The sequence below is a fragment of the Salvelinus alpinus genome, chromosome 9 (assembly GCF_045679555.1).
Source record: "Salvelinus alpinus chromosome 9, SLU_Salpinus.1, whole genome shotgun sequence".
Lineage (NCBI taxonomy): Eukaryota > Metazoa > Chordata > Actinopteri > Salmoniformes > Salmonidae > Salvelinus > Salvelinus alpinus.
The window spans coordinates 41,110,577-41,138,433 of NC_092094.1; the positions used below are offsets into that span (position 1 = coordinate 41,110,577).

Below are 27,857 nucleotides of genomic sequence, written 5' to 3' on the forward strand. Positions count from 1 at the left end.
AAATTCGACTTGTCACCAAAAGCACTCACAAACTTCTACAGATGCACAATCGAGAGCATCCTGTCGGGCTGTATCACCGCCTGGTACGGCAACTGCTCCGCCCACAACCGTAAGGCTCTCCAGAGGGTAGTGAGGTCTGCACAACGCATCACCGGGGGCAAACTACCTGCCCTCCAGGACACCTACACCACCCGATGTCACAGGAAGGCCATAAAGATCATCAAGGACAACAACCACCAGAGCCACTGCCTGTTCACCCCGCTATCATCCAGAAGGCGAGGTCAGTACAGGTGCATCAAAGCAGGGACCGAGAGACTGAAAAACCGCTTCTATCTCAAGGCCATCAGACTGTTAAACAGCCACCACTAACAGCCACCACCATTTAGTGGCCGCTGCCAACATACTGACTCAACTCCAGCCACTTTAATAATGGGAATTGATGGAAATTATGTAAAAATGTATCACTAGCCACTTTAAACAATGCCACTTAATATAATGTTTACATACCCTACATTACTCATCTCATATGAATAGACTGTACACTATACCATCTACTGCATCTTGCCTATGCCGTTCTGTACCATCACTCATTCATATATCTTTATGTACATATTCTTTATCCCTTTACACTTGTGTGTATAAGGTAGTAGTTGTGGAATTGTTAGGTTAGATTACTTGTTGGTTATTACTGCATTGTCGGAACTAGAAGCACAAGCATTACGGTACACTCGCATTAACATCTGCTAACCATGTGTATTTGACAAATAAAATTTGATTTGATTTGACACACACACGAGTTAGAAATCCACCACTAGAGGTCAGTTGCAGATAGCAGATGAGCACCAGAATTAGCTGGCCACTTTGTGGTTCTTTATAGCTCAGTTGGTAGAGCATGGCAATTGTAACTCCAGGGTAGTGGTTTTGATTCCTGGGACCACCCATATGCAAACTGTATGCATGTATGACTAAGTTGCTTTGGATAAAAGTGTCTGCTAAATGGCATATAACATGTTCTTCATGCTGAGAGGGTTAGACACAGACACAATTAAGTAGCCTACAACTGAATGTGGTTTAGATAGATTTGTACAGTCCTGTTTCATCAGGTAAGCATGAAAAAATTGAGAGATACATTAAAACCAAACAATGGTTTATCCACATGCATTTTAATTCATTGAAGGCAATCAAACAGAATGGGCCTATAGAATGTAGTTCCATAGGACATTCTATGGAACTACATTCTAATTTAATCTAATCATCACTATGCACAACTCATTCGGCACAAATATGTGTTTTACGGATTCAAAAAATAAATATTGACTATCGATCACAGGCATCAAATGGTAAAGAGAGAGGTATACATAGCATTACAGTTATATGGAGATCATTTAGCTTATCTATTTGCCCAGATAGACCCAGGTGGTGTTTTGGCTCAGGACCTTGACTGCTCTCTCTGAGGCAGAGTTCTGGCCATGTCCTTCTTGTGTAACTGAGGAATAAAATAGGTTTTGAAGGATTTGCTTTGACGTTGACATAGATGAGGGTCACATCACCATGGTTACAGGAGTGGCGTCTGCTTCCCAAAGTTCTTGCCGTCCAGGCTGTTGATGTAGGCCTTCACCCATCTGTCTGAGGGCCTGGCACACACCTGTCTCCCCTTCTGGGTCTTAAACCTGAACATAGAAATACACTGTTATCAGCACAGCATAACAGTATGAACCTCATAGGGAAATGCACATACAAGATACCGTTGATACTCATGCCATCCTTTTTTAGATTATGACGTGACGCAGCGGTCTAAGGCACTACAGCTCAGTGCTTGAGGTGTCACTACAGCACAATTGGCCCAGCATCATCTAGGTTTGGCTGCCATTGAAAATAAGAATTTGTTTGACTTGCGTAGTTAAATAAATAAAATAAAATTAGCTTATATGAGAGGAAAATGCCCAATATGAAAATCAATCAAATGAAGGAGGAATATAGCACATTCTGCATTTTACAACAGAGGTAAATTCACAAAAAAGTCTAAACATTGCATTTGACGCCTGGATGATAAGAGGTTGTTGTGTCTCTCCTTGTGGATTGATCTCTAACACAGATTGCTTTGAGGATTCGGCCACTAATGGGTAACCCTAACCCCCTGTAACTATCCCAGTCACAGCATGATTGAATCAATGACTCTATGTCTGTCTGACACCTCTATTTCACACTACTTTTACAACATATCACTGTTTCTTTGACATTTCATTCATTTCAATTCCTACATACGGTACGGCATCTTGAGTGTTTGAATCAAATTGTAATAAGCCTAACTCTCATCGCCACACACATATCCACTTACACACACATCAATAGCATAAGTACAATAGGGTTTACTCACATAACTGCTGGGTTAGAGCACTGCTGGCTGGTCTTGGTGTAACCCACCACTCTTGTTCTGGGTATCTGACGCTCAGCAAAGGTAAAGCAGCACTTCTCCGGCCCGCTTGACATTCGAAGACCTACACAACACACACTTATGGGTCAGTTTGGGTCACACACACACACACACGCACACGCACACGCACACACACACAGTCTTGTATAACTGACCTTTTATAACTGACACACAATTCAGTGACCCATTCAAAATCCTATTTTGTGTTCCTTTACTATTCTTGTGGGGACGTCTGGTCCCCACACATATAGTTAAACACTTCCGCACTCAAACATACAAACATTCCAATTGTCTCTTACCTTCGCTAAATGTGATGGCACTCAGTACAAGAACAAGCACAGACAGCATAGCAAGACGAGGGGTGAACATGCTGGCTCAGGTGGGGTGGAGATTAGATGAGGAGAAGTCTGCTGTGAATACTGGTCTCTAGCTTTCTTGTCTGCTGTGTGGTGGAGGGAACAGAGGACCAATCTTTATAGTCTGGTGAGAGTGTTAGGGGGATATCCAGAAAGTGATAGTCTCGGTCACTTTTTTTTTTCTTTTTTCTTTTTTACATCTGATTGACATTTAGTATGTGTACATGTGGGTGGGTTTCATCCCATGCATCAGTGTGTTGTCTTCTCCCGTTATGACGTGTCTGTATTTCACTTCCCTTTTTCGCCATTGGTTTTTACACCAGAAGTTCATCATTTGTGGGACTTTTATTTCTATAGCCTGTTGATCTGTTGATCAGCAAAACTATTCTTAGAGTTAGGTAATGAAAGAAAAACCTCAAAGTAGCCTATATAAATTGCACAAGAAGTATACATTTATGGATTTTTTAAGGTATTGTTTCTCTTTATTCACTATTGAATCAACACTAGAAATGCTACCCTGAAAAACAACACTATTTACTATTGACGCACCCGTGCGCCAATCTAAGTAACATAATTAAAAAATCCCCATCAAAATTCGTCAGTTTAAACTAGAGATATCTGTTTTTTTGCATGGGCTGCGTCTCAATCTACCACATCCACCTATGTTGGCCTTCCGCATTTGCAGTGGAACCTGCCCGAGCTCTATGAAGTCATATGACCACTCTATGGAAAGATGAGACTTCACGAACACAATGGTAAATGTTTTTTTTTTTTATACCTATAGAGGTCCTAAAACTAGAAGTCAAATAGCTAAATGATCCTTGGTATGACATCTGAACCCCCCACCCCCCACCCCAAAGGCTTAGACTTTTAGAGGTTAAATCTGGCCAATTTGCTGTGTGGTATGAAAGGGATACATCTGCAGGTTACCATACATTTCAAGAACCTTTTAGAATTCGGAAGAACCGTAGATGCTATGTCAAGAAATCCACACTTAACTCAAAGGTTCTTTATCAGGCAAGAGTTGTCCAATGAATCTTAAGTGCTGAGGAAGAACCGTTAAGAACGTTCCTTTTTTTCAGATCTCATGTACTGTAATGCTGAAATAAATGAATACATATTCTGTGCCAGGTTATATTTAGGCTATCTGGTATTAGTGCATAAACCTAAACTTTAGGGCTTAACTGTACGCGTGTCAAATAGCCTACACAGCCAATCGTCAAATAATTATTTGGGGTACGGGCAGAAAATGTAATGTCAATCCACGGAGGCAAAAAATACGTTGTCGAAGTTGAATTCAATAAGACAAAAGCTGCGAGAGGAGAGTAGAAAATAAAGAGAAGGGAGGGCCAGAAAAGCAATGTTTGGAAAATATTTGGTCAAATTGTAAAAGAGGATGATAGCGGTGCTGGTGGCTGTTATGTGTGATGATTGTGAGGCGTTATACAAATTTGACTGTTACAGATAGTGTAGCCTATTCTAGTGTTTAGATGGGTTAAATTGACATTTGGACACTGACTGTAGGTCTATAACCTCTCACACAGCCTTAATAATAACTCCTGCAGAATTAAGCATTTCTTGCAGGAAAATGATACACCAAATGTAGGCAACATTTTTATGCGAACAGGAGTGGAGAAATATTATTTATTTCTTTCTGCATCTTGAGAGAATGCAATGCACAGTTAGATACCATCTGTAGAGGTGCTGTCTTCCTAATAAAAGCACAATAAAAGCTGATTGTATTTCAACTACATAAAATATACCTCGAAGCCGAACTGAAATCTTATCAGAAACACCTTGGGTCGTTTTTACAGCTTTCTTTTTCCTTACAACCTTTCAAACTGATGTCATTTAGACATTTTGCACAGAAAATCTTTCCTGTTTTTTTTTTATTGCATTGTTGTATTTTCTCCCAAGTCCCTAAACGTTTTTTTCTCCTCGAAAGATGACAGAGAAAACTTTACTGATGTCAACTAGATTGAAGCATTAATTATATTGATCTATGACATGATTCTGTTGAGCCAGGATTTATTTAGTCTTCTAGAGCAACATTTAATGACAGAAGAGAAGCTACATTAATTTAATTATAGATAAATAGACTAACAAACAGCCTACCAAAATGTCGAAAATTATAGGCAGAAACATCAGGCAAAAACAAATCCTGCACCCCCTTTCAAAAAAATCGTTCTGCAGTCGTTGACGGTAGCCTATAGCGGATTTTCTGTGTTTGTGGTTAGGGTTGGTTGCGGGCCTCAGATTTTCACTTCATCACGTATAGTCAGGCGGTTGTGGATGGGTTATTAGCAATTGCAGACGGGTGCGGGTGAACAAACAGATGACCCACGCACACCTAACGTACAGTATATTGTGGTATGTAAAGTTTTACACAAGCAGGTGATTTCCCCTCTTTATTAAAAGTCCTCCTATTACAGTGTTGTTACATGTGTTTCTAGGCATGCATGTAGAAGGCTTTAGTATAGAATTGCCGTTGGCACAAATTCACTGTAGTTATGCTTGAATGTTGTCATTATAAATGAGAGTTGCTTTTTATCAGTAATATGTGTTCGGTTGACTGGACACGCAATCTGCAGAACTCTTTAGCATATAGGAGATATCATCAAGCTCGAATAAACAATAATAACCTCAAAATTAGATACAAATTATAAGGCATGTGATATTGGTTTGGAGGAATGTCATTATTATGGACCCTTCTGGTTGGCAAAAGATGCCAAAATGGCCAAATGTTTATCTCACATTTGGCCTTGTGTCTCTGTTTATTTGTTTTTGGTTTATGTTCACAGGGACTCCCCTCCTTGGGGTTTTCAAAAAAGCTAATTCAAGGGAATGCTGTCACAGCGAAGAGTGCTTTGTTGTTTATCAAGTGTAACATAGAACTCCCCTCTCCCCTGATATTAAAAAGCAGAAGTCCACGTCATACGAGGAAAGTACACACAAGGTTTTACTTCCTTGTCACTTTTCTCTCTTTCTATGCACAAGTTGTTTATTTCCCTTCTATGTCCTATATGTGGCACTAAACACAATTAACCTGTGTAACACTAAGCTTCCATAGACAGTGAAGCTCATTAAATAGCTGTGAGCTGTGGTATGTTCATGGGCATGAGTTACACAACTTGAGGTAGTGAAAACAAATTCAGACACAGGTACGCAAGCACTGCTGGCTGGTCTTTGTGTAACCCACCACTCTTCCTCTGGGTATCTGACGCTCAGCAAAGTTAAAGCAACATTTATTCGGCCCGCTTGCTATACAAAGACCTACACAACACACACTTATGGGTCAGTTTGGGTCACACACACGCGCACACGCACACACACACACACAGTCCCTAAGTCCCAGTGAGACAGAAGGCTTGTGTGGTGTTTTCCACTGGAGGCTTGGCAAAGAATGACTGTTGGTGAATGAGACTCCTTCAGACATATACTCCACACTCAAATGAAGACACAAAGAGCCAGTGATTCAAAGAGGGAAAATATATATTTTTTTAAAGCAGAAGAAAATAAGCTGTTGAATAAGCTTAAAAAAGAGAGCCAATTCCCTGCCACATCACTCAGATAACGAGGCTACCCCAAAGCAGCATTCCCCACAAAATGATTTTACAAAACCATCAGTGACCATCAGTTATTATAGAGAACAAAATCAAAAGAATAGCAATGTGATGCATTATCTGTGGAGAGACTAGAAGCCATGGAGCATCATCATAACACTTTGCAAGCAGCTACAGCAGTCCCCCTGCCTGCCCCTTGACCCCCCCCCCAGTCCCTGACTCAAAAACAGACCCAACCGCAGAGAGGCTGAGGGACTGGAGAGGCAGACCAGCACAAGGGAGATGTTATCTCTATGAGTTTGTGAACTAAACCAGGGAACTGCAGCATCCTAAATATGTAACAGATCAATGCAAGATGGGCCATGTACTGTATTAAAAAAGCACAAATATAAACCCTACCAATACTAATACTAATAATAATAAAGAGGCTTTAGAGCGTATAAAAGCAGCCAGGTGATAGTAGATGAGTAGAAACGCCAGGTGGGCATACATAGAGTACATACATAGTAAAGTACAGATATATTCTGACCGACCAGGATCCCTCCATGACCTGAAACAAGTAAGCAGGTGTGTAAACGTTCGCCTCTGCTGTGGCCACAACCAGGAATAAGATCTATTAATAATGCACCATGCTAAAGGGGGACATGGGGTCGTCACATATCCCAAAGCCAGCTCTGCACACATACGCACATCCCTTATCATCCTGTGATACAGCCAGCAATAGCAACAGTGTCAATAAGAACAGGTGAGAGAGTAAAAAGGTGTTGTCACAAATGAGGCAGGCATCAGTGCCAATGGTGTCTGTGTATGTAATGAGTGTGCAGGTGTGTGTGTTTGTGGGTTTTGGCAGGGTGGCATTTCATGCAGACTCATTGCATCGTCAGGGGAACATGCTTATCGCCCTGGAGACCAGGCTTTCAACCCAAACAGTCTGTGATTAAAATTCTTATTGAGGGATTGCATCTGATATCCTCACTACCCTCCCCATGCAGAACCCCCCCCCCCCCCCACTCCCCCACCCAGGCCCTCCTAACTAAGTTCCTCTTATCTAATCATATCAGGTGTTCCTCACTGCTCAGCTCTGCATAACAACCAAACAACCACTGAAACACGAGATGCCGGTCAGATTGGCCCCGAAAATATCCCTTTCAGATGTTATTTTTCATACAATACCTCCATTATAAATGTAAAATATTAAATGTGGGTGTTTCAACTCCCTACAAAGATGGTACGTTGACCATAGAAACCATTAGAAAGAGTTAGAAAAAAAATACTTTATGCTGAGGTTCCATGAATTGGTAAGAGAGGAACAAACACACCAACACAGAGACACAGTAAGCCAGGCTACACTCTATATTCCATGAGTCAAGAGAAGTCTCATGTCACCGTTTTAAATCAAATAAAGAACAAAGTTTAGACGCTTCCGAGCCCAAAAAGTAAAAACATAAAAAGGTCAGACATAAATGAGGCCTAAAAACATAAAAGTATCTAAATACAGGAAATTATTCATAGTAAGTCAATCATTGGGACTCCATCATCAGGAAGCTGATAAACCCAGAGGACCTGAGGTGATACATGGTACGGTGGAGACCTGTAGGTGTGTGAGTCAACCTCAGACTGTGTGTGTTTGTGTGAGTCTTTGGCTCAGTCCCTCAGGTCCGCATTGAGCCCAGTCCAGACCTCTGGCACACACAACAACCACTCTCTTATCTCTCTCCACCAGGTTCTCTCTGGATCACATGACTCCTCTGCATCTGCTCCTTTATTTCTTCTTCGTTATGTCCATCCGTTTCTTCTCCTTTTTCAAGCTCTGTCTTTCTCAGGCCTGAGTTTCTTGCCTTCTCTCTGCCTCTTCGGTCCCCGTTCTTCCTCCGTGGCAGTATAAAGGGTGTGGCCCTAAGGCTCCTCCTCTCCTGTGGACACAGCCAGACGCATGGCCACAGACAGGTGGTCAGTGAGGCCGGCCAGCTGGGTGATGAAGCTAAACTCTTCAATGTCCTGCAGGTGGCAACAGAGAGTAGGTACATGACATCATTATAATTTCATAATACAACATTATGGGATTACAGATTAATTATATCACGTTATCATAATACTAGATTACAACACAGCGTATTTTAAATCATAATCTTCTGAGCCATTGTGCATAATGTCCTTGAAAATATGGTTTATCTGAAAATGTATGTCACTCAGAATTATTGCCATAGCTACATTTAATCACAAGGTGGCAGTTCAGTGCCATGATTCATAATGAGAAAAGTGAGATGTTGTTGAGCACAGATTTGCAATCTATGCAAATAAAGTGATTTGGTTTTCTAATCCTCTTTGATCCATAAACAAAATGTGATGAAAACATTGTCCTAACCCTTCTTTCCCAATTTATTTGATCTGGTCTTGATCAGCTGTTGTTCTGTTATGCTCAGTCTCCTTATTTTGTGTGTTTCTACATCTCAACCTCCTTGGAATCTTGAGGATATTTAGCCAGGGTTTCCATATTTGGCAATGAACGTACCACTTTCCAGTCCTGCTGCACCGCCTCACTGTAAAGGATGTAGTCGATCCTCCTCCCGTTGCCTTTCAGGGGGATCTTTCTGCCCTTCTGATTAGGACATTGGTTTTTATTGGTAGGGAACACCAAGTATTCCTTCCTCCCCTCCTCATTCTCCATCACTCTATCAATGAAAACAATCAACCATTTACTTAAAAACACCTTAACGATTTCAACAGCCAGCTGCACATAAGGTTCTGAGAACAATATGTGTTTTAGAACTTGGTGAGAGCGGGGTTGTCCTATGGTTATTTTGCATACAACCTTCCCACCACTTTCTGGGAATGGTGCAGGATAGTTGCTTGGCTTTGGAACATTCTCAACACATTTAAGGGGAAAACATGTATATTTTCTTGGTATTTCATTACTTTAACAGAATGTTTCCTAAAAGCTCAAACATGGTTACATTTCATTTCAATTTTGGTCATGTTTTAGGAATGCTTTCCATCCGGTTCAGAGAATGTTAAGAAACAACATTCTTCTGTGGGAATTTAAGCTCTTCAGCATAATGTTTCCCACAGGTTATTCAAAAACCTTTAAATAACCTTTACACTTAGTTCTTAGAGTGTAAAGAAAATGTTCATATATACACTACCGGTCAAAAGTTTTAAAACACTTGCTCATTCAAGGGTTTATCTTTATTTTTTACTATTTCCTACATTGTAGAATAATAGATAAAAACTAGGAAATAACACATATCGAATCATGTAGTAACCAAAAAAGTGTTAAACAAATCAAAACATATATATTTTATATTTGAGAATCTTCAAATAGCCACCCTTTGCCTTGATGACAGCTTTGCACACTCTTGGCATTCTCTCAACCAGCTTCATGGGGTAGCCATCTGGAATGCATTTCAATTAACAGGTGTGCCTTGTTAAAAGTTAATTTGTGGAATTTCTTTCCTTCTTAATGCGTTTGAGCCAATCAGTTGTGTTGTGACAAGGTAGGGGTGGTATACAGAAGATAGCCCTATTTGGTAAAATACCAAGTCCATATTATGGCAAGAACAGCTCAAATAAGCAAAGAGAAACGACAGTCTATTATTCCTTTAAAACATGAAGGCCAGTCAATATGGAACATTTCAAGAACTTTGAAAGTTTCTTCAAGTGCAGTCGCAAAAACCATCAAGAATTATGATGAAACTGGCTCTCATGAGGACCATCACGGGAAAGGAAGACCCAGAGTTACCTCTGCTGCAGAGAATAAGTTCATTAGAGTTACCAGCCTCAGAAATTGCAGCCCAAATAAATGCTTCACAGAGTTCAAGTAACACACACATCTCAACATCAACTGTTCAGGGGAGACTGTGTGAATCAGGCCTTCGTGGTCGAATTGTTGCAAAGAAACCACTCCTAAAGGACACCAATAAGAAGAAGAAACTAGCTTGGGCCAAGAAACATGGACAATGGACATTAGATTGGTGGAAATTGGTTGTTTGGTCTGGATTCCAAATTGGAGATTTTTGGTTCCAACCGCCGTGTCTTTGTGAGACGCGGTGTGGGTGAACAGATGATCTCCGCATGTGTATTTCCCACCATAAAGCATGGAGGAGGAGGTGTTATGGAGTGGGGATGCTTTGCTTGTGACACTGTCAGTGATTTATGTAGAATTCAAGGCACACTTAACCAGCATGGCTACCACAGCATTCTGCAGTGATACGCCATGCCATCTGGTTTGGGCTTAGTGGGACTACAGTATCATTTGTTTTTCAACAGGACAATGACCCAACACACCTCCAGGCTGTGTAAGGGCTATATGACCAAGAAGGAGAGTGATGTAGAGCTGCATCAGATAACCTAGCCTCCACAATCCCTCGACCTCAACCAAATTGAGATGGTTTGGGACGAGTTGGACCGCAGAATGAAGGAAAAGGAGCCAACAAATACTCAGCATGTGTGGGAACTCCTTCAAGACTGTTGGAAAAGCATTCTAGGTGAAGCCGGTTTAGAGAATGCCAAGAGTGTGCAAAGCTGTCATCAAGGCAAAGGGTGGCTATTTGAAGAATCTCAAATATAAAATATATTTTTGATTTGTTTAACACTTGTTTGGTTACCACATGATTCCATATGTGTTATTTCATAGTTTTGATGTCTTCACTATTATTCTACAATGTAGAAAAAAGTAAAAATAAAGAAAAACCCTGAAATGAGTAGGTGTTCTAAAACGTTGATGGGTAGTATATAACCATAACGAAACTTTGACAACATTTAGAGAATGTTCTCAGAATGTTATTTAATTATCTTCATATAACCTATCATTTCCGTCCTCAGAGCGTTAATAAAACCACACAGGAAAACTTTCAGGGAAACAGAGTAAAAAGTTCTCAGAACCTTCCTGTAACCTAAAGATGCACATTCGTAGAACAGGTGAAATTTTCACATCTGTTCTCAGAATGTTTAAAAAACATCATTTTTTACCAGTCAGGAAACATATGGCTTCATTCTGACAACCAATGTGAAACCAAAAACACATGTTCCCACAATTTCCAAGGAACCAAAGGTGTGAGCTGGGTGCTATGTATTATATGTACTACGTGTTATTATTATTATGTCTGTGTGTGAGTTGATACTGGTTGTTTTACTTACTTTTGTAAACTCTCTGGTGAACTGACCTCCTCGTCATAAAGCCCACTGGTGTCCAGTAGTGTTCCTGTTAACATATATATATATATACACACACACACACACACACACACACACACACACACACACACACACACACACACACACACACACACACACACACACACACACACACACACACACACACACACACACACACACACACACACACACACACACACACCTGGGTTAGAGAACAGCTGACAGGGAGGGATTTGAGTTCACCTGACCAATTTCGTAATCTGACAATGGATGGCAGCTCATAGAAACCTGTAGTTCTGAAGCCTGTTCTCTCTATAATTTCTCGAAAACTCAACAATAACACAAATGGATGAACTGTAGTTGGGCAAAAAAAAGAACACTCCAGTATCTTCCTCCTCTGTGACATAACAGATCTCTCCCCGGACCTCTAAAATGTTAATTTAGAGAATTGTGGTCAGCAAACAAATGTGCAGTAACAGTAATGAGGACCTCTGAGGACCTAGTCTTAGGCTAATGATGTCTCCCACAAGGAGGAGGGCGAGACGACATTTAAATGAGCAGTAGATGAGAAGGAGAACTTGGTGACTCACAGTGATTAACATAACTCCCATATACAGTATCTACACATTGGCTCTAGTGCACAATAAACTTGGCTTGGTGGAATATACGCCAACATCCATCCTACCATCTCCCTGCCATCACAACACATATCACTTTCCAAACATCACTGTGTGTCCTAGAGAAGCATTCCGCTACACCCGCAAAACATCTGCTAAATATGTGTATGTGACCAATAACATTTGAGTTGATTTGCTAATGTTCCTTCTCCTTTAGATTCAGTTCCAGACCATCATTCTCCAGGTTTATGCCAGCATTGCTGATGTCTCATAATCTATTGTACTTATTTTGATCTGCACAAGGTGTTCCCAGATTTGCTGCCAAAGAGACAAAGCCTAGTTCCCTGACACAAGCACACCCACTACCACCAGTACCAGCCCAAACTCCTGTTCACTCACCCAGAGCCCATGGCTTGTCCTCCCCTGGCCCCAGGCGACACGGGTCCTTGTACTGCGTGAAGAGGGAATGCTGCTGCTCCAGTTTATCCTCTGAAATGGAGGGATACGATGAGAAACAAAGAGGGGCTTGTCTGTCCAGATCCCCCAGTCATTAGTCCAGATACATGGAATGATAGGTACAACACCCAAACACACAATTTCTGCAGGATGTCAGAGAATAGAAGCTTTTCACACAGTCAGAGAGCTAGCTACCTGAAGAGCAATTGTCGAAATTGAGGTCGCCGAGGACAACATCAAAGGCCACCTGGTCCTCCAGACCCTTCTCCTCTGAGGGGCGGGACGTTGCCTTGCGGAAATCCGTCCCCCACTCCAAGAGTAGATCCAACTGCTCACAACGCACAGCTGCATCTCCTAAAGGACGTAGAGAGAGAGACAGAGAGAGAGAAATAGGGGGGAGAGAGAGAGAGAGAGAGAGGAGGGTGGTTAGGAGGATGGAAATACAAAATGTGAGTGGCTTAGCTGGGACTTTGGCCTCAGCACAAGGAAAGAGGGAGAAAAAATACATAGAGTGTACTCAAACAGTATTTACAGCACACTGCATACTGGTCACTATGGGCTGCTGGCTGGGGAATGGGGAGGCTCCCTGGGCCAGCAAGGATGACCAAGCTACTAAACAGATATGTGTGTGGGGAGAGCAGGGGTGGTCTGGAACCCTTGACAACATCTATTCAATGCTGATCATTTATGAGTCAACAAGGCAATGAAAACATGGGTTATAAGCAGCAAAGGCCAAAATAAACAGAAGTAAAAGCAGAAATCACACACACACACACACACACACACACACACACACACACACACACACACACACACACACACACACACACACACACACACACACACACACACACACACAGAACAAGCAGTAAGAGGGAGGGGAAAATGGGACATGAAAAACAAGCAGCAATAGGAATGTGCCTCGTTGTAAAGATTGGATTTGTACTGTGTAAAGCATCACCTAGAACATAATAAGGTCTCTCTTGTTCTCTCTTCCCTATATTTCATTTGTCTTTAGAAATAGCCCTTGTTCTATAGTTAGCCCAGTGAGCAGACTATCAGAGGTGTAGGATGCTCCAAAAATAGCAGGGAGATCTGTCTTCGAAAAAAAACGAGACCCAGAGACGAGGCTTTGAATAGGCCTGACTCTTAAAACAGTTTGAGCCCATCGCCATGGGAACAGAGCATGTGTGCAGAGCAAGTGTGTCGGTTTGATGCGTCCATTTATCTGCCCTGAGGTAGAACGCAGAGTAGGCTACTACACACACACACCATCCATCTTACACCATCTGTCTACTACTATTGTGTTCACACACTCGTGTACAATCACTCAGATCTCTCCCTATCTCAGTCTGTCGTCCCCACTTGCTTCAAGATCAAATCAAACTTTATTTGTCACATGCACCGAATACAACAAGTGTAGACCTTACCGTGAAATGCTTACTTACAAGCTCTTAACAGTGCAGTTCAAGAAAGAGTTAAGAAAATATTTACCAAATAAAGTAAAAAATAATTAAAAAGTAACAATAACGAGGCTATATACAGGGGGTACTGGTACCGAGTCAATGTGCGGGGGAACAGGTTAGTCGAGGTAATTTGTACATAGCGGTAGGGGTGAAGTGACTATGCATACATAATAAACAGCGAGTAGCAGCAGTGTACAAAACAAATGGAGGGGAGGGGTGTCAATGTAAATAGTGCGGTGGCCATTTGATTTATTGTCAATAAAACAAAGGAGTTGATTGTGGATTACAGGAGACAGCAGAGAGAGCACGTCCCAATCTACATCGACGGGGCCGCAGTGGAGAGGGTCAAAAGCTTAAAGTTCCTTGGCGTGCACATCACCAAGGACCTGAAATGGTTCCACCTACACGGTGGTGAAGAAGGCGCAACAGTGCCTCTTCAATCTCAGGAGGCTGAAGAAATTCGTCAAGGCCCCTAAAACCCTCACAAACTTCTACAGATGCACCATTAAGAGCTTTCTTTCAGGCTGCATTACCGCCTGGTACGGCAACTGCACCACCCTCAATTGCATGGCTCTCCAGAAGGTGGTGCGTTCAGCCCAACTCATCACTTGGGGCACACTGCCTGCCTTCCAGGACATCTACACCACCCGGTGTCATAGGAAGGCCAAGAAGATCATCAAGGACCTCAGCCATCCGAGCAACAGCCTGTTCACCCTGCTCATCTAGCAGACGGCGACAGGTGTATCAAAGACGGGGACTGAGAGACTGAAAAACAGCTTCTATCTCCAGGCCATCTCCAGGCCACACTTTTGAACAGCCATCACCAGCAGGCCACCGCACGGTACTCTGCCCGGCACCTTAGAGACTGCTGCCCCATGTATAAAAAGACATTGAAGACTGGTCATTTGAACAACGTTTACATACTATTTGACCCACTTTATATGTATACAGTGCCGTGAAAAAGTATTTGACCCTTTTCTGATTACTGAATGTTATCAGATCTTCAACCAAAACCTAATATTAGATCAAGGGAACCTGAGTATACAAATAACAAAAATAAATTATACTTATTTTATTATTTACTTTTAACAAAGTTAATGATGAATAAGTTGACTGTTTATAGATGTGATAAGTAGAGTTTAATTCGGGAGATGGTAACTCTTTAAAGAACCGCTCTCGTGGTGCCCCATATGAGTTCATTGTTACATGATTAATTTAATCAGGTAACAATTAAATATAGTCAGTTGATTAGATAAATAACAGTCTTCAGATTAATGTTAAAGTCAAGTCACGCCAATACACATCATTATATACACACCTTTTATATTCATATACTGTCCATATCGTCTATACACACCATTATAAATATACAGGTGAAGTCAGAAGTTTACATACACCTTAGCCAAATATATTTCAACTCAGTTTTTTACAATTCCTGACATTTAATCCTAGTAAAAATTCCCTGTCTTAGGTCAGTTAGGATCACCACTTTATTTTAATAATGTGAAATGTCAGAATAATAGTAGAGAGAATGATGTATTTCAGCTTTTATTTCTTTCATCACATTCCCAGTGGGTCAGAAGTTTACATACACTCAATTAGTATTTGGTAGCATTGCCTTTAAATTATTGAACTTGGGTCAAACGTTTCGGGTAGCCTTCCACAAGCTTCCCACAATAAGTTGGGTGAAATTTGGCCCATTCCTCCTGACAGAGCTGGTGTAACTGAATCAGGTTTGTAGGCCTCCTTGCTCACACAGGCTTTTTCAGTTCTGCCCACAAATGTTTGTTAGAATGGAGGTCAGGGCTTTGTGATGGCCACTCCAATACCTTGACTTTGTTGTCCTTAAGCCATTTTGCCACAACTTTGGAAGTATGCTTGGGGTCATTGTCCATTTGGAAGACCCATTTGCGACCAAGCTTTAACTTCCTGACTGATGTCTTGAGATGTTGCTTCAATATATCCACATAATTTCCCCCCCTCATGATGCCATCTATTTTGTGAAGTGCACCAGTCCCCCCTGCAGCAAAGCACCCCCACAACATGATGCTGCCTCCCCGTGCTTCACGGTTGGGATGGTGTTCTTCGGCTTGCAAGCCTCCCCCTTTTTCCTCCAAACATAACGATGGTCAGTTCTATTTTTGTTTCATCAGACCAGAGGACATTTCTCCAAAAAGTACGATCTTTGTCCCATGTGCAGTTGCAAACCGTAGTCTGGCTTTTTTATGGCGGTTTTGGAGCAGTGGCTTCTTCCTTTCTGAGAGGTCTTTCAGATTATGTCGATATAGGACTCGTTTAACTGTGGATATAGATACTTTTGTACCTGTTTCCTCCAGCATCTTCACAAGGTCCTTTACTGTTGTTCTGGGATTGATTTGCACTTTTTGCACCAAGGTATGTTCATCTCTAGGAGACAGAACGTGTCTCCTTCCTGAACCGGTATGACGGCTGTGTGGTCCCATGGTGTTTATGCTTGCATACTATTGTTTGTACAGATGAATGAGGTACCTTCAGGTGTTTGGAAATTGCTCCCAAGGATGAACCAGACCTGTGGAGCTCTACAATTTTTTTTATGAGGTCTTGGCTGATTTCTTTTGATTTTCCCATGATGTCAAGCAAAGAGGCACTGAGTTTGAAGGTAGGCCTTGAAATACATCCACAGGTACACCTCCAATTGACTCAAATGATGTCAATTAGCCTATCAGAAGCTTCTAAAGCCATGACATAATTTTCTGCAATTTTCCAAGCTGTTTAAAGGCACAGTCAATTTAGTGTATGTAAACTTCTGACCCACTGGAATTGTGATACAGTGAGTTATAAGTTAAATAATCTGTCTGTAAACAATTGTTGGAAAAATTACTTGTGTCATGCACAAAGTAGATGTCCTAACCGACTTTCCAAAACTATAGTTTGTTAACAAGACATTTGTGGAGTGGTTGAAAAACTAGTTTTAATTTCAACTGTATGTATATTCAGGACTCTGACATTGCTGGTTTTGATATTTCAGATGTTTTAAAACTTTTTGGATAATATGTGTATTGTTGTTGTATTGCTGTGTGCATATTATTGTGTTATTGTATCTGCAAATTTGTGTACCCGACCAATAAACTTTGATTTGATTTGACTCTCAAACCCTTTTTTATTCCCAAACATTTGTTCCATTTACCTCTGATATTCATATAAGACTTCAGCGCCAGCATAGACCTATTCAGACAGGAGAAGCTAGGATCCAATTAGCAAAGAAGCTCAAAAATGTATTGGTGTGTGAGCATGTACTGTACTGTATACTGTAAACATAAAAATACCTTCAATGGCGTGTAGATGAGTGCAGGTGAGGTATCCCACAACTCTCTGCTCCTGATGGGAGGTTCCCACCTGCACCTGTAGAGAATAGGGAGAGAAAAATAGTAAGTTAAATATCTCTGACAACAAGCAGATTGGACAGTGAATTAGAAAATATTTAATACCACAAATATCATATATTAATGTAACCTGTACATCTACAGACCTACTTCTGTCTCGATGCTGCCCACTCTGGGGTGGCAGGTAGCCTAGTGGTTAACGCGCTGGGCCAGTAACCGACAGGTTGTTGGATCAAATCCCTGAGCTGACAATGTAAGAATATGTTGTTCTGCCCCTGAACAAGGCAGTTAACCCACTGTTCCTTAAGCCACTGTTCATAAATATGAATTTGTTCTTAACTGACATGCTTTTTTTTTTTTTTTTTTACTTTCCCCCTTTCTGCTCCTCACTTTCTCTGTCATTGGCCCAATCCAAAAACAAAAACATTTTTTTTTCCTCCACAGAGATTTGGAGCCATCCTCTGTCCACTTGGCCTGACACATGCACGGTACATTCCCTGACCCAGTCTGTATAGCAGGTCCCTTTCCAACTCTCTTACCCTCTGTTCCTGTTCCCCATTCTCTTTCTCTCTCCTTTCACTTCTCTCTCTTTCTCTGCCTGTGTCCCTGTGTATAAATATTTCAGAGGCTTATCCATGCTTGGGTAGGTGTGTGCTCTAAAACTGACAACAGGCCTGAAGGGAATCATGGTCTTGTGTCTAGGACCGCTTGTGTGTGGGTGCATGTGCGGGTGTGTGGGTGCATGTGCGGGTGTGTGGGTGCATGTGCGGGTGTGTGGGTGCATGTGCGGGTGTGTGGATGCATGTGCGGGTGTGTGGGTGCATGTGCGGGTGTGTGGATGCATGTGCGGGTGTGTGGGTGCATGTGCGGGTGCATGTGCGGGTGTGTGGGTGCGTGGGTGCGTGTGCGGGTGTGTGGGTGCATGTGCGGGTGTGTGGGCGCTGTTTGTGTTTGTGCTTTACATAGGCTACATGTTAGAAAATAAATAAATGATAATGATGATTATGAAAATCTGAATTCCTTGCATCTTGAGTAAACTAGTAGCAGGGTAAAAGTTCAATGTGAACCCAAAGGACAAGATAAACTATACAGTTGAAGTCGTAAGTTTACATACACTTAGGTTGGAGTCATTAAAACTAGTTTTTCTTACTTTCTTTTCTTTTAATTTTTAATTTTACCCCCTTTTTCTTCCCAATTCCGTGGTATCCAATTGTTAGTAGTTACTATCTTGTCTCATCGCTACAACTCCCGTACGGGCTCGGGAGAGACGAAGGTCGAAGCCATGCGTCCTCCGAAACACAACCCAACCAAGCCGCACTGCTTCTTAACACAGCGCGCATCCAACCCGGAAGCTAGCCGCACCAATGTGTCGGGGGAAACACTGTGCACCTGGCGACCTTGGTTAGCGTGCACTGCGCCCGGCCCGCCACAGGAGTCGCTGGTGCGCGATAAGACAAGGATGTCCCTACCGGCCAAACCCTCCCTAACCCTCCCTTAGCGTCGCCCCACGGACCTCCCGGTCGCGGCCGGCTGCGACAGAGCCTGGGCGCGAACCCAGAGTCTCTGTTGGCACAGCTAGTGCTGTAAAACTCGTTTTTCAACCACTCCACAAATTTCTTGTTAACAAACTATAGCTTTGGCAAGTCGGTTAGGACATCTACTTTGTGCATGACACAAGTCATTTTCCCAACAATTGTTTACAGACAGATTATTTAACTTATAAATCACTGTATCGCAATTCCAGTGGGTCAAAAGTTTACATGCACTAAGTTGACTGTGCCTTTAAACAGCTTGGAAAATTGAGGAAATGATGTCATGGCTTTAGAAGCTTCTGAAAGGCTAATTGACATAATTTGAGTCAATTGGAGGTGTACCTGTGGATGTATTTCAAGGCCTACCTTCAAACTCAGTGCCTCTTTGCTTGACATCATGGGAAAATCAAAATAAATCATCCAAGACCTCATAAAAACAATTGTAGAGCTCCACAAGTCTGGTTCATCCTTGGGAGCAATTTCCAAACGCCTGAAGGTACTACGTTCATCTGTACAAACAATAGTACGCAAGTATAAACACCATGGGACCACGCAACCGTTATACTGTTCAGGAAGGAGACACGTTCTGTCTCCTAGAGATGAACATACTTTGGTGCAAAAAGTGCAAATCAATCCCAGAACAACAGTAAAGGACCTTGTGAAGATGCTGGAGGAAACGGGTACAAAAGTATCTATATCCACAGTAAAACGAGTCCTATATCGACATAACCTCAAAGGCCGCTCAGCAAGAAAAAAGGCACTCCTCTAAAACCGGCATAAAAAAGCCAGACTACGGTTTGCAACTGCACATGGGGACAAAGATCGTACTTTTTGGAGAAATGTCCTCTGGTCTGATGAAACAAAAATAGAACTGTTTGGCCATAATGACCATCGTTATGTTTGGAGGAAAAAGGGGGAGGCTTGCAAGCCGAAGAACGCCATGAAGCACGGGGGGGGGGGGCAGCCGTGAAGCACGCAGCATCATGTTGTGTTGTGTGGGTGCTTAGCTGCAGGAGGGACTGGTGCACTTCACAAAATAGATGGCATCATGAGGGGGGGAAATTATGTGGATATATTGAAGCAACATCTCAAGACATCAGTCAGGAAGTTAAAGCTTGGTCGCAAATGGGTCTTCCAAGTGGACAATACTTCCAAAGTTCCAAAGCATACTTCCAAAGTTGTGGCAAAATGGCTTAAGTACAACAAAGTCAAGGTATTGGAGTGGCCATCACAAAGCCCTGACCTCAATCCTATAGAAAATTTGTGGGCAGAACTGAAAAAGCCTGTGCGAGCAAGGAGGCCTACAAACCTGACTCAGTTACACCAGCTCTGTCAGGAGGAATGGGCCAAATTTCACCCAACTTATTGTGGGAAGCTTGTGGAAGGCTACGTTTGACCCAAGTTAAACAGTTTAAAGGCAATGCTACCAAATACTAATTGAGTGTATGTAAACTTCTGACCCACTGGGAATGTGATGAAAGAAATAAAAGCTGAAATAAATCATTCTCTCCACTATTATTCTGACATTTCACATAATAAAGTGGTGATCCTAACTGACCTAAGACAGGGGATTTTTACTAGGATTAAATGTCAGGAATTGTGAAAAACTGAGTTGAAATGTATTTGGCTAAGGTGTATGTACATGTCTGACTTCAACTATATATACAAAAGTATGTAGACAACCCTTCAAATTAGTGGATTCGGCTATGTCAGCCACACCCGTTGCTTACAGGTGTATAAAATCGAGCACACAGCCATGCAATCTCCATAGACAAACATGACAGTAGAATTGGCTTACTGAAGAGCTCAGTGACTTTCAACGTGGCACCATCGTAGGATGCCACCTTTCCAACATGCCAGTTTGTCACATTTCTGCCCTGCTAGAGCTGCCCCGGGAAACTATAAGCGCTCTTATTGTGAAGTGGGAATGTCTAGGAGCAGCAGCGGCTCAGCCGCGAAGTGATAGGCCACACAAGCTCACAAGAACAGGAGCGTTGTGTGCTGAAGCCCGTAGCGTGTAAAAATCGTCTGTCCTCGGTTGCAACACTCACTACAAGTTCCAAACTGCCTCTGGAAGCAACGTCAGCACAAGAACTGTTTGTCGGGAGCTTCATAAAGGGGTTTCAATGGCTGAGCAGACGCACACCAGCCTAAGATCACCATGCGCAATACCAAGTGTCGGCTGGAGTGGTGTAAAGCTCACCGCCATTGGACTCTGGAGCAGTGGAAATGCGTTCTCTGGAGTGATGAATCACGCTTCCCTATCTGGCAATCCGACGGACTAATCTGGGTTTGGCGGATGCCAGGAGATCTCTACCTGCCCCAATGCATAGTGCTAACTGTAATGTTTGGTGGAGGAGGAATAATGGTCTGGGGCTGTTTTTCATGGTTCAGGCCCCTTAGTTCCAATAAAGGGGAATCTTAACGCTACAGTATACAATGACATTCGAGACAATTCTGTGTTTCTAACTTTGTGGCAACAGTTTGGGGAAGGCCCTTTCCTGTTTCAGCATGACAATGCCCCTGTGCACAAAACGAGTTCCATACAGAAATGGTTTGTTGAGAACAGCGTGGAAGAACTTGACTGGCCTGCTCAAAGTCCTGACCTCAACCCCATCGAACACCTTTGGGATGAATTGGAACGCCGACTGCGAGTCAGGCTTAATTGCTAAACATCAGTGCCCGACCTCACTAATGCTCTTGTGGCTGAATCGAAGAAAGTCCCCACAGCAAAGTTCCAACATCTAGTGGAAAGCCTTCCCAGAAGAGCGGAGGCTGTTATAGCAGCAAAGGGAGGGACCAACTCCATATTAATGCCCGTGATTTTGGAATGAGATGTTCGACGAGCAGGTGTCCAGATACCTTTGGTCATGTAGTTTATGTGACCCACTTTAAATTCTCCTGCAACCAGACCTTTTTCTCTCTCAGCATGGAGGCTAGATAGAGGAGCCAAGACCTCTACTGTACCCCATTACTGTGTCCAATGCTTAAATAGACTTTCACATCGACACAGGCAGAGTAAAAGCAAGTCCCTTTATCCCCAGGAAGGAAGGTAATTTATATCAACAAATGGAGTCGACCTCAGCACTGAAAGGAGTTCTTGGTCATTAAAAGCAAAGGGAGAAGCTAAGGTTTATTTCTTTCATTGATTTCCATTCAATGTGTACTCTGAGTGGGCCTGTTTTAAGGTTTTCTCTGTAATGTATTCAAACTCCACACAAACAGGCACAAGCATGCACAAAGATGCACGCTCTCTCGCACGCATGCACACACACTCACTCACACACTCCTCCTTCAACCTTGCACTTTGTGGTTTTAAATAATAATAAGAGGGATAAATGTTGAGACCGAAAGGCTTTAATTACTGGGTTGCTCTTCAGGGAGACATTTTTAATTAATTGTGTATCTCTACACACCCACCACTCTCCCTCCCTCCCTTCCTGTATCTCTCTCTCTCTCTCTCTCTCTCTCTCTCTCTCTCTCTCTCTCTCTCTCTCTCTCTCTCTCTCTCTCTCTCTCTCTCTCTCTCTCTCTCTCTCTCTCTCTCTCTCTCTCTCTCTCTCTCTCTCTCTCTCTCTCTCTCTCTCTCTCTCTCTCTCTCTCTCTCTCTCTCTCTCTCTCTCTCTCTCTCTCTCTCTCTCTCTCTCTCTCCCAGTATCTCCCTATCTCCTCCCTCCCTGTATCTCTCTCCCTCCCTGTATCTACCCCCTGTATCTCCCTCTCTCCCTGTATCTCTTCCTCCCTTTCACCCTTCTTCCCTTTTCCTCCGGAGCTCATGTCTTTGTAATGTCTGAGTTTGTCACTTTGTATTGCAAATGAAATCTGCCACTTACACTTCATGTAGGTCTGCTAAGAACGTACATTGTTAGAGGAAAATTACCATGTGGTTTGATAATGTTTGTTTGGTCACAAGATTCCCAATCTTTCAGAGAAAGACCCCTTGGATACATCATTCTTTCTAAAGCCTACTAGTCTGTGGGGTCAAGCTGCACGAGGACCCTGAAGCTAAGGGTCAGTCCTACAGGAGCTCTGGAGAGAGTGAGATGATGACCCAGAATGACCCTACGGAGGAGGGAGGCACATAGAGGCAAAGCCATAGGAGCTTGTTATGTGAATCAATAAGCAGCAGGGGGAGGTATCAAACATGGTTGTCAGAGTGGTGGAACTAAAAGGTGCATACAGAACTTAGCAGGCTTGTTGTCAGCCAGCATCTCCCAGACCCATCATCACCTTCAGGCTGAGAACTGCTGAGCTGCCCCAGCAGGACCTGGAGCCCAGCCAGAACCAGGGATGCATCCCAAATGGCACCAAGGGAATAGGCTGCCATTTGGGACACAACCCCGGACACAGCCCCAGCTATACAACTACAGCCACACAGCCCTAGCTATACAACTACAGCCAGGCAGCCCCAGCTATACAACTACAGCCACACAGCCACACAGCCCCAGCTATACAACTACAACCACACAGCCCTAGCCCCAGCCACACAGCCCTAGCCCTAGCCCCAGCCACACAGCCCTAGCCCCAGCCACACAGCCCTAGCCATATAGCCCCAACCTCGCAGGTTAGTGATCAATGAACCCAAACTCTGCTTTGCTCTGCCTGTCATCAGTCTCCCCAATGGAGCCTCGTCAGTCACCTGCAGCTCACGGCATGGCGCTGCCACGCCAGAAGCTCACTGGTGGAAATGGGTTAGACTAGCTAAATATGACTTAATTCATGTTCTGAAATAGCAGCGGTCTGTAGTTCTGGAGCAACTCGAATGCCCGAAAACAGCTATAACAGAAGATTATCCTTAAAAATATTAAATATTCTACAATTTGTTCCTGTTGCCCTGTGCTAATTCACATTTGAACCCCTTGTTTTGGACTTAATAAATACTGTCACAGTATAAATAGACAGCCCACAAAATTATAATCAAAGACATGCTGTAGGCTAGATGTGGGAATAGCAAGGTGGAATAATAGTGAAGACATCAAAACTATGAAATAACACATATGGAATCATGTAGTAACCAAAAAATACATATTTTATATTTGAGATTCTTCAAAGTAGCCACACATTGCCTTGATGACAGCTTTGCACACTTTTGGCATTCTCTAAACCAGCTTCACCGGGAATGTTTTTCCAACAGTCTTGAAGGAGTTCCCACATATGCTGAGTACTTGCTGGCTGCTTTTCCTTCACTCTGCAGGCCAACTCATCCCAAACCATCTCAATTGGGTTGAGGTCGGGGGATTGTGGAGGCCAGGTCATCTGATGCAGCACTCCATCACTCTCCTTCTTGGTCAAATAGCAATTACACAGCCTGGAGGTGTGTTGGGTCATTGTCCTGTTGAAAAACAAATGATACTGTAGTCCCACTAAGCCCAAACCAGATGGCATGGCGTATCGCTGCAGAATGCTGTGGTAGCCATGCTGGTTAAGTGCGCCTTGAATTCTAAATAAATCACCGAAAGTGTCACCAGCAAAGCACCCCCACATCATCACCCCTCCTCCTCCATGCCTCACGGTGGGAACAACACATGCAGAGATCATCTGTTCACCTACTCTGCGTCTCACAAAGACATGGAGGTTGGAACCAAAAATCTCCAATTTGGACTCATCAGACCAAACGGCAGATTTCCACCGGTCTAATGTCCATTGCTCATGTTTCTTGGCCCAAGCAAGTCTCTTCTTCTTAGTGGTGTCCTTTCGCACTGGTTTCTTTGCAGCAATTCGACCATGAAGGCAATTATTCACGCAGTCTCCTCTGAACAGTTGATGTTGAGATGTGTCTGTTACTTGAACTCTGTGAAGCATTTATTTGGGTTGCAATTTCTGAGGCTGGTAACTCTAATGAACTTATCCTCTGCAGCATAGGTAACTCTGGGTCTTCCTTTCCTGTGGTGGTCCTCGTGAGAGCCAGTTTCATCATAGGGCTTGATGGTTTTTGCGACTGCACTTGAAGAAACTTTCAAAGTTCTTGAAATGTTCCCGCATTGACTGGCCTTCATGTCTTAAAGTAATGATGGACTGTCGTTTCTCTTTGCTCATTTGAACTGTTCTTGCCATAATATGGATTTGGTATTTTACTAAATAGGGCTATCTTGTGTATACCACCCCTACCTTGTCACAACACAACTGATTGGCTCAAACGCATGAAGAAGGAAAAATATTCCACAAATGAACTTTTAACAAGGCACACCTGTTAATTGAAATGTATTCCAGGTGGCTACCCCATGAAGCTGGTTGAGAGAATGCCAAGAGTGTGCAAAGCTGTCATCAAGGCAAAGGGTGGCTACTTTGAAGAATCTCAAATATAAAATAGATTTAGATTTGTTTAACACTTTTTTGGTTACTACATGATTCCATATGTGTATTTCCTAGTTTTGATGTCTTCACTATTATTCTACAATATAGAAAATAGTAAAAATAAAGAAAAACTCTTGAATGAGTTCAAACTTTTGATTGGTCCTGTATCTGCAACCCTCAAATGAAAAATAAGGTCTACAGTTATGTATTATTTAATTTGAGACTGAATAAAAAAAGGGCATTTATTTTTTGCTGGTCTCTGCAAAAAATTGCAAGAGAGATTTTCAACTTTCAATTACCCCCAAGCCAAGGGTACAGGGAACTATGCCTAAATAATTCAACGTTGTTGTGTTCACAAAGTTTCTGCAACAGTAAGATTGAATATATCTGTCTAACAACAGTGGAAACACATCCAACCCCAAAAAGCAGCCAGATGTGAGGATGCAGCCTGGAGGAAATGTAGCTCCTCTACCAATGTTCTGGTCCAATAAGAAGCAGTAACTTCTTGTTAACACTCAAAGTGATACCCTAATTATGATCATTCCTTCAGCCTTTTACACATTTACAGCACTTGCCAATGCTATCATTAGGAGAGAGAGAAAAAACACCTAACCTTGACAAAGAGAACTCCTTTGGCTGCTAGGGCATCTTCCCCTCGCCCGTTAGGGTAGCACTCATAGTGGGCGTCCAGGATGGGGTAGCGGCTGACCAGCATAACGCCACTGTTGAGGAACTTGAAGCGGGAGCAGCAGTCCTTCCAGGCGTAGCGGCCCACATCACTCAGGATGTAGGGGAAGTAGTGGTGCAGCTGCCGCCTCAGCCTGGACGTGGCCCGGTGGTCAAACACTTCCTGCAGACACAGGAAGTCCAGGTTGGCAGGGAAGAAGGCCGAGATCTCGTGGTCGATGCCGTCGTCGCCTTGGCGCCGCTTGCGGCCGCTGTGCTTCTTGAACATGGAGGTGCGGTGGGACAGGGTGTTGTTAGAAGGCACCCCCCCTGTCAGGCTCTCCGCGTCACCCTCGCCTTGGTGGTTTCCTGTCTCGGCCTCTGGGGGGTCTGGATCTGGTGCACTGATACTGATCTGGACCCCAGAGGCGTGCATGGAGCAGTCTGGGGAGTTCTGGGCCACTGTGGTGTGAACAGGGCAGTCAGAGCTGTTATGGGCACCAGCAGTGTGAAGCGGACACTCTGGTGTTTTCTCTCCACCAGCTACATGGACGCGACAATCTGAGGAGCTCTGGTCCCCTGTTGGGTGTATGGGGCAGTCGTCACCAGCGGGGGGTATGGGGCAGTCTGCACTGGCAGTGTGTATTGGGCAGACTGCACTAGCATTGTGTACAGGGCACTCAGTGAGGGGTTCGGCCTCGGCTGTGTTGTCAGGCCGCTGGTCCAGTGAGGAGGTGCGTGGGAACCCCGTGACCAGGCTGCTGAAGGAGACGGCGCTGATGGAGGTGTTGGTGGGGGAGTCGATGTATATCTTGATCTGCGGCCGGCTGGCCCCGTTACGGATGCGCTTTCCCACCTCGCAGGCACGGCGCTGGGTCTCAGACAGGTTGTTGAAGCGTGCCAGGGAGTCTGGCAGTAGGCACACGTTGGCACTGCCGAAGCAGAAGCTGCGGCCTTGTGGCCTCCAGTCGGCCAGTGATGCCGCGGCCCCCTGCTCGGCCTGGTGCTTGTTCGGGCGGCGGTGGGTGTAGAGATAGGGATGGCGGGCCGCCTGCAGGGGAGCCCACAGCAGGAATCCCAGCAGAGCAAAGGGCAGCGAGGCCAAGAGGAGCAGCAGGTAGAGCGGAGTGGACACCAGCACATACAGCGTCACAAAGGAGCAGGGGTCCTGGGAGCGCCGGCGCTTTTCCAGAGAGGTGGCCACACAGGAGGCTAGCAGGCGGTCCAGCAGCCAGTAGCAAGGGAAGATGAAGCCCCATGACAGGCTAGTGAGGCACTGCAGGAAGGCACTGGAGTAGGGAGAGGTGTGGAGGACCATCTCCTCTCTGGCTCACATAAAACACTCTCACACTAAAATCAATGGAAAACAAACTTGACTCAAATCTACCCTCCCCCCTGGGTGGAGAAATGAACACTACATGGTTCCCTTCGCTTTCACCAGCAGGCTCTGCAGCTATTTGCCTGATGACAGGAGGCTCCTTCACCCTCCCCCTCCCCTCACCGCAGTGGCCCTCCAATGGAGGAATGAGGAACTAGAGTCTCTGGGTGGAGATCATCTTGATGACGTAGAACTAGCTGCTGTAGTCAGAAGGAACCCATGGACACCAGGAAGGCGGATCTATGAAGACGTGAATCTCAGTACCATCTCAGCTTCAGAACCTGCCGAGAGAAGAGGGAGGACAGAAAGATAGAGGGAGAGAGAGTCGAAGAGAGAGAGGGAGGACAGAAAGATAGAGGGAGAGAGAGACGAAGAGAGAGAGGGAGGACAGAAAGATAGAGGGAGAGAGAGTCGAAGAGAGAGAGGGAGGACAGAAAGATAGAGGGAGAGAGAGTCGAAGAGAGAGAGGGAGGACAGAAAGATAGAGGGAGAGAGAGTCGAAGAGAGAGAGGGAGGACAGAAAGATAGAGGGAGAGAGAGTCGAAGAGAGAGAGGGAGGACAGAAAGATAGAGGGAGAG

The 27,857-nt window shown here is 43.8% G+C and overlaps 2 protein-coding genes across 3 annotated transcripts in view; both read right to left on the reverse strand.

The window, feature by feature from the left end:
* Positions 1-1,142: 1,142 nt before the first annotated feature.
* On the reverse strand, positions 1,143-2,906 carry LOC139530082 (C-C motif chemokine 4-like). The gene is made up of 3 exons (XM_071326159.1): positions 2,734-2,906; positions 2,378-2,498; positions 1,143-1,670 (listed from the first exon to the last, which is right to left on the reverse strand). The coding sequence occupies exons 1-3, from the start codon at positions 2,801-2,803 to the stop codon at positions 1,556-1,558; spliced, it is 306 nt and encodes a 101-aa protein (XP_071182260.1). The 5' UTR covers positions 2,804-2,906; the 3' UTR covers positions 1,143-1,555.
* Positions 2,907-6,264: 3,358 nt separating this feature from the next.
* LOC139530083 (sphingomyelin phosphodiesterase 3-like) overlaps positions 6,265-27,857 on the reverse strand; it is a 44,727-nt gene continuing 23,134 nt past the window's right edge. For both annotated transcript variants that reach the window (XM_071326160.1, XM_071326161.1), the window contains exons 2-8: positions 25,848-27,559; positions 17,352-17,427; positions 12,776-12,934; positions 12,524-12,613; positions 11,490-11,553; positions 8,866-9,025; positions 6,265-8,351 (exon numbers count right to left, since the gene is read on the reverse strand). In XM_071326160.1, the coding sequence (XP_071182261.1) occupies positions 8,250-8,351; positions 8,866-9,025; positions 11,490-11,553; positions 12,524-12,613; positions 12,776-12,934; positions 17,352-17,427; positions 25,848-27,218 (2,022 nt within the window). In that variant the 5' untranslated portion in view covers positions 27,219-27,559 and the 3' untranslated portion in view covers positions 6,265-8,249. The remainder of the gene's footprint in view (positions 8,352-8,865; positions 9,026-11,489; positions 11,554-12,523; positions 12,614-12,775; positions 12,935-17,351; positions 17,428-25,847; positions 27,560-27,857) is intronic.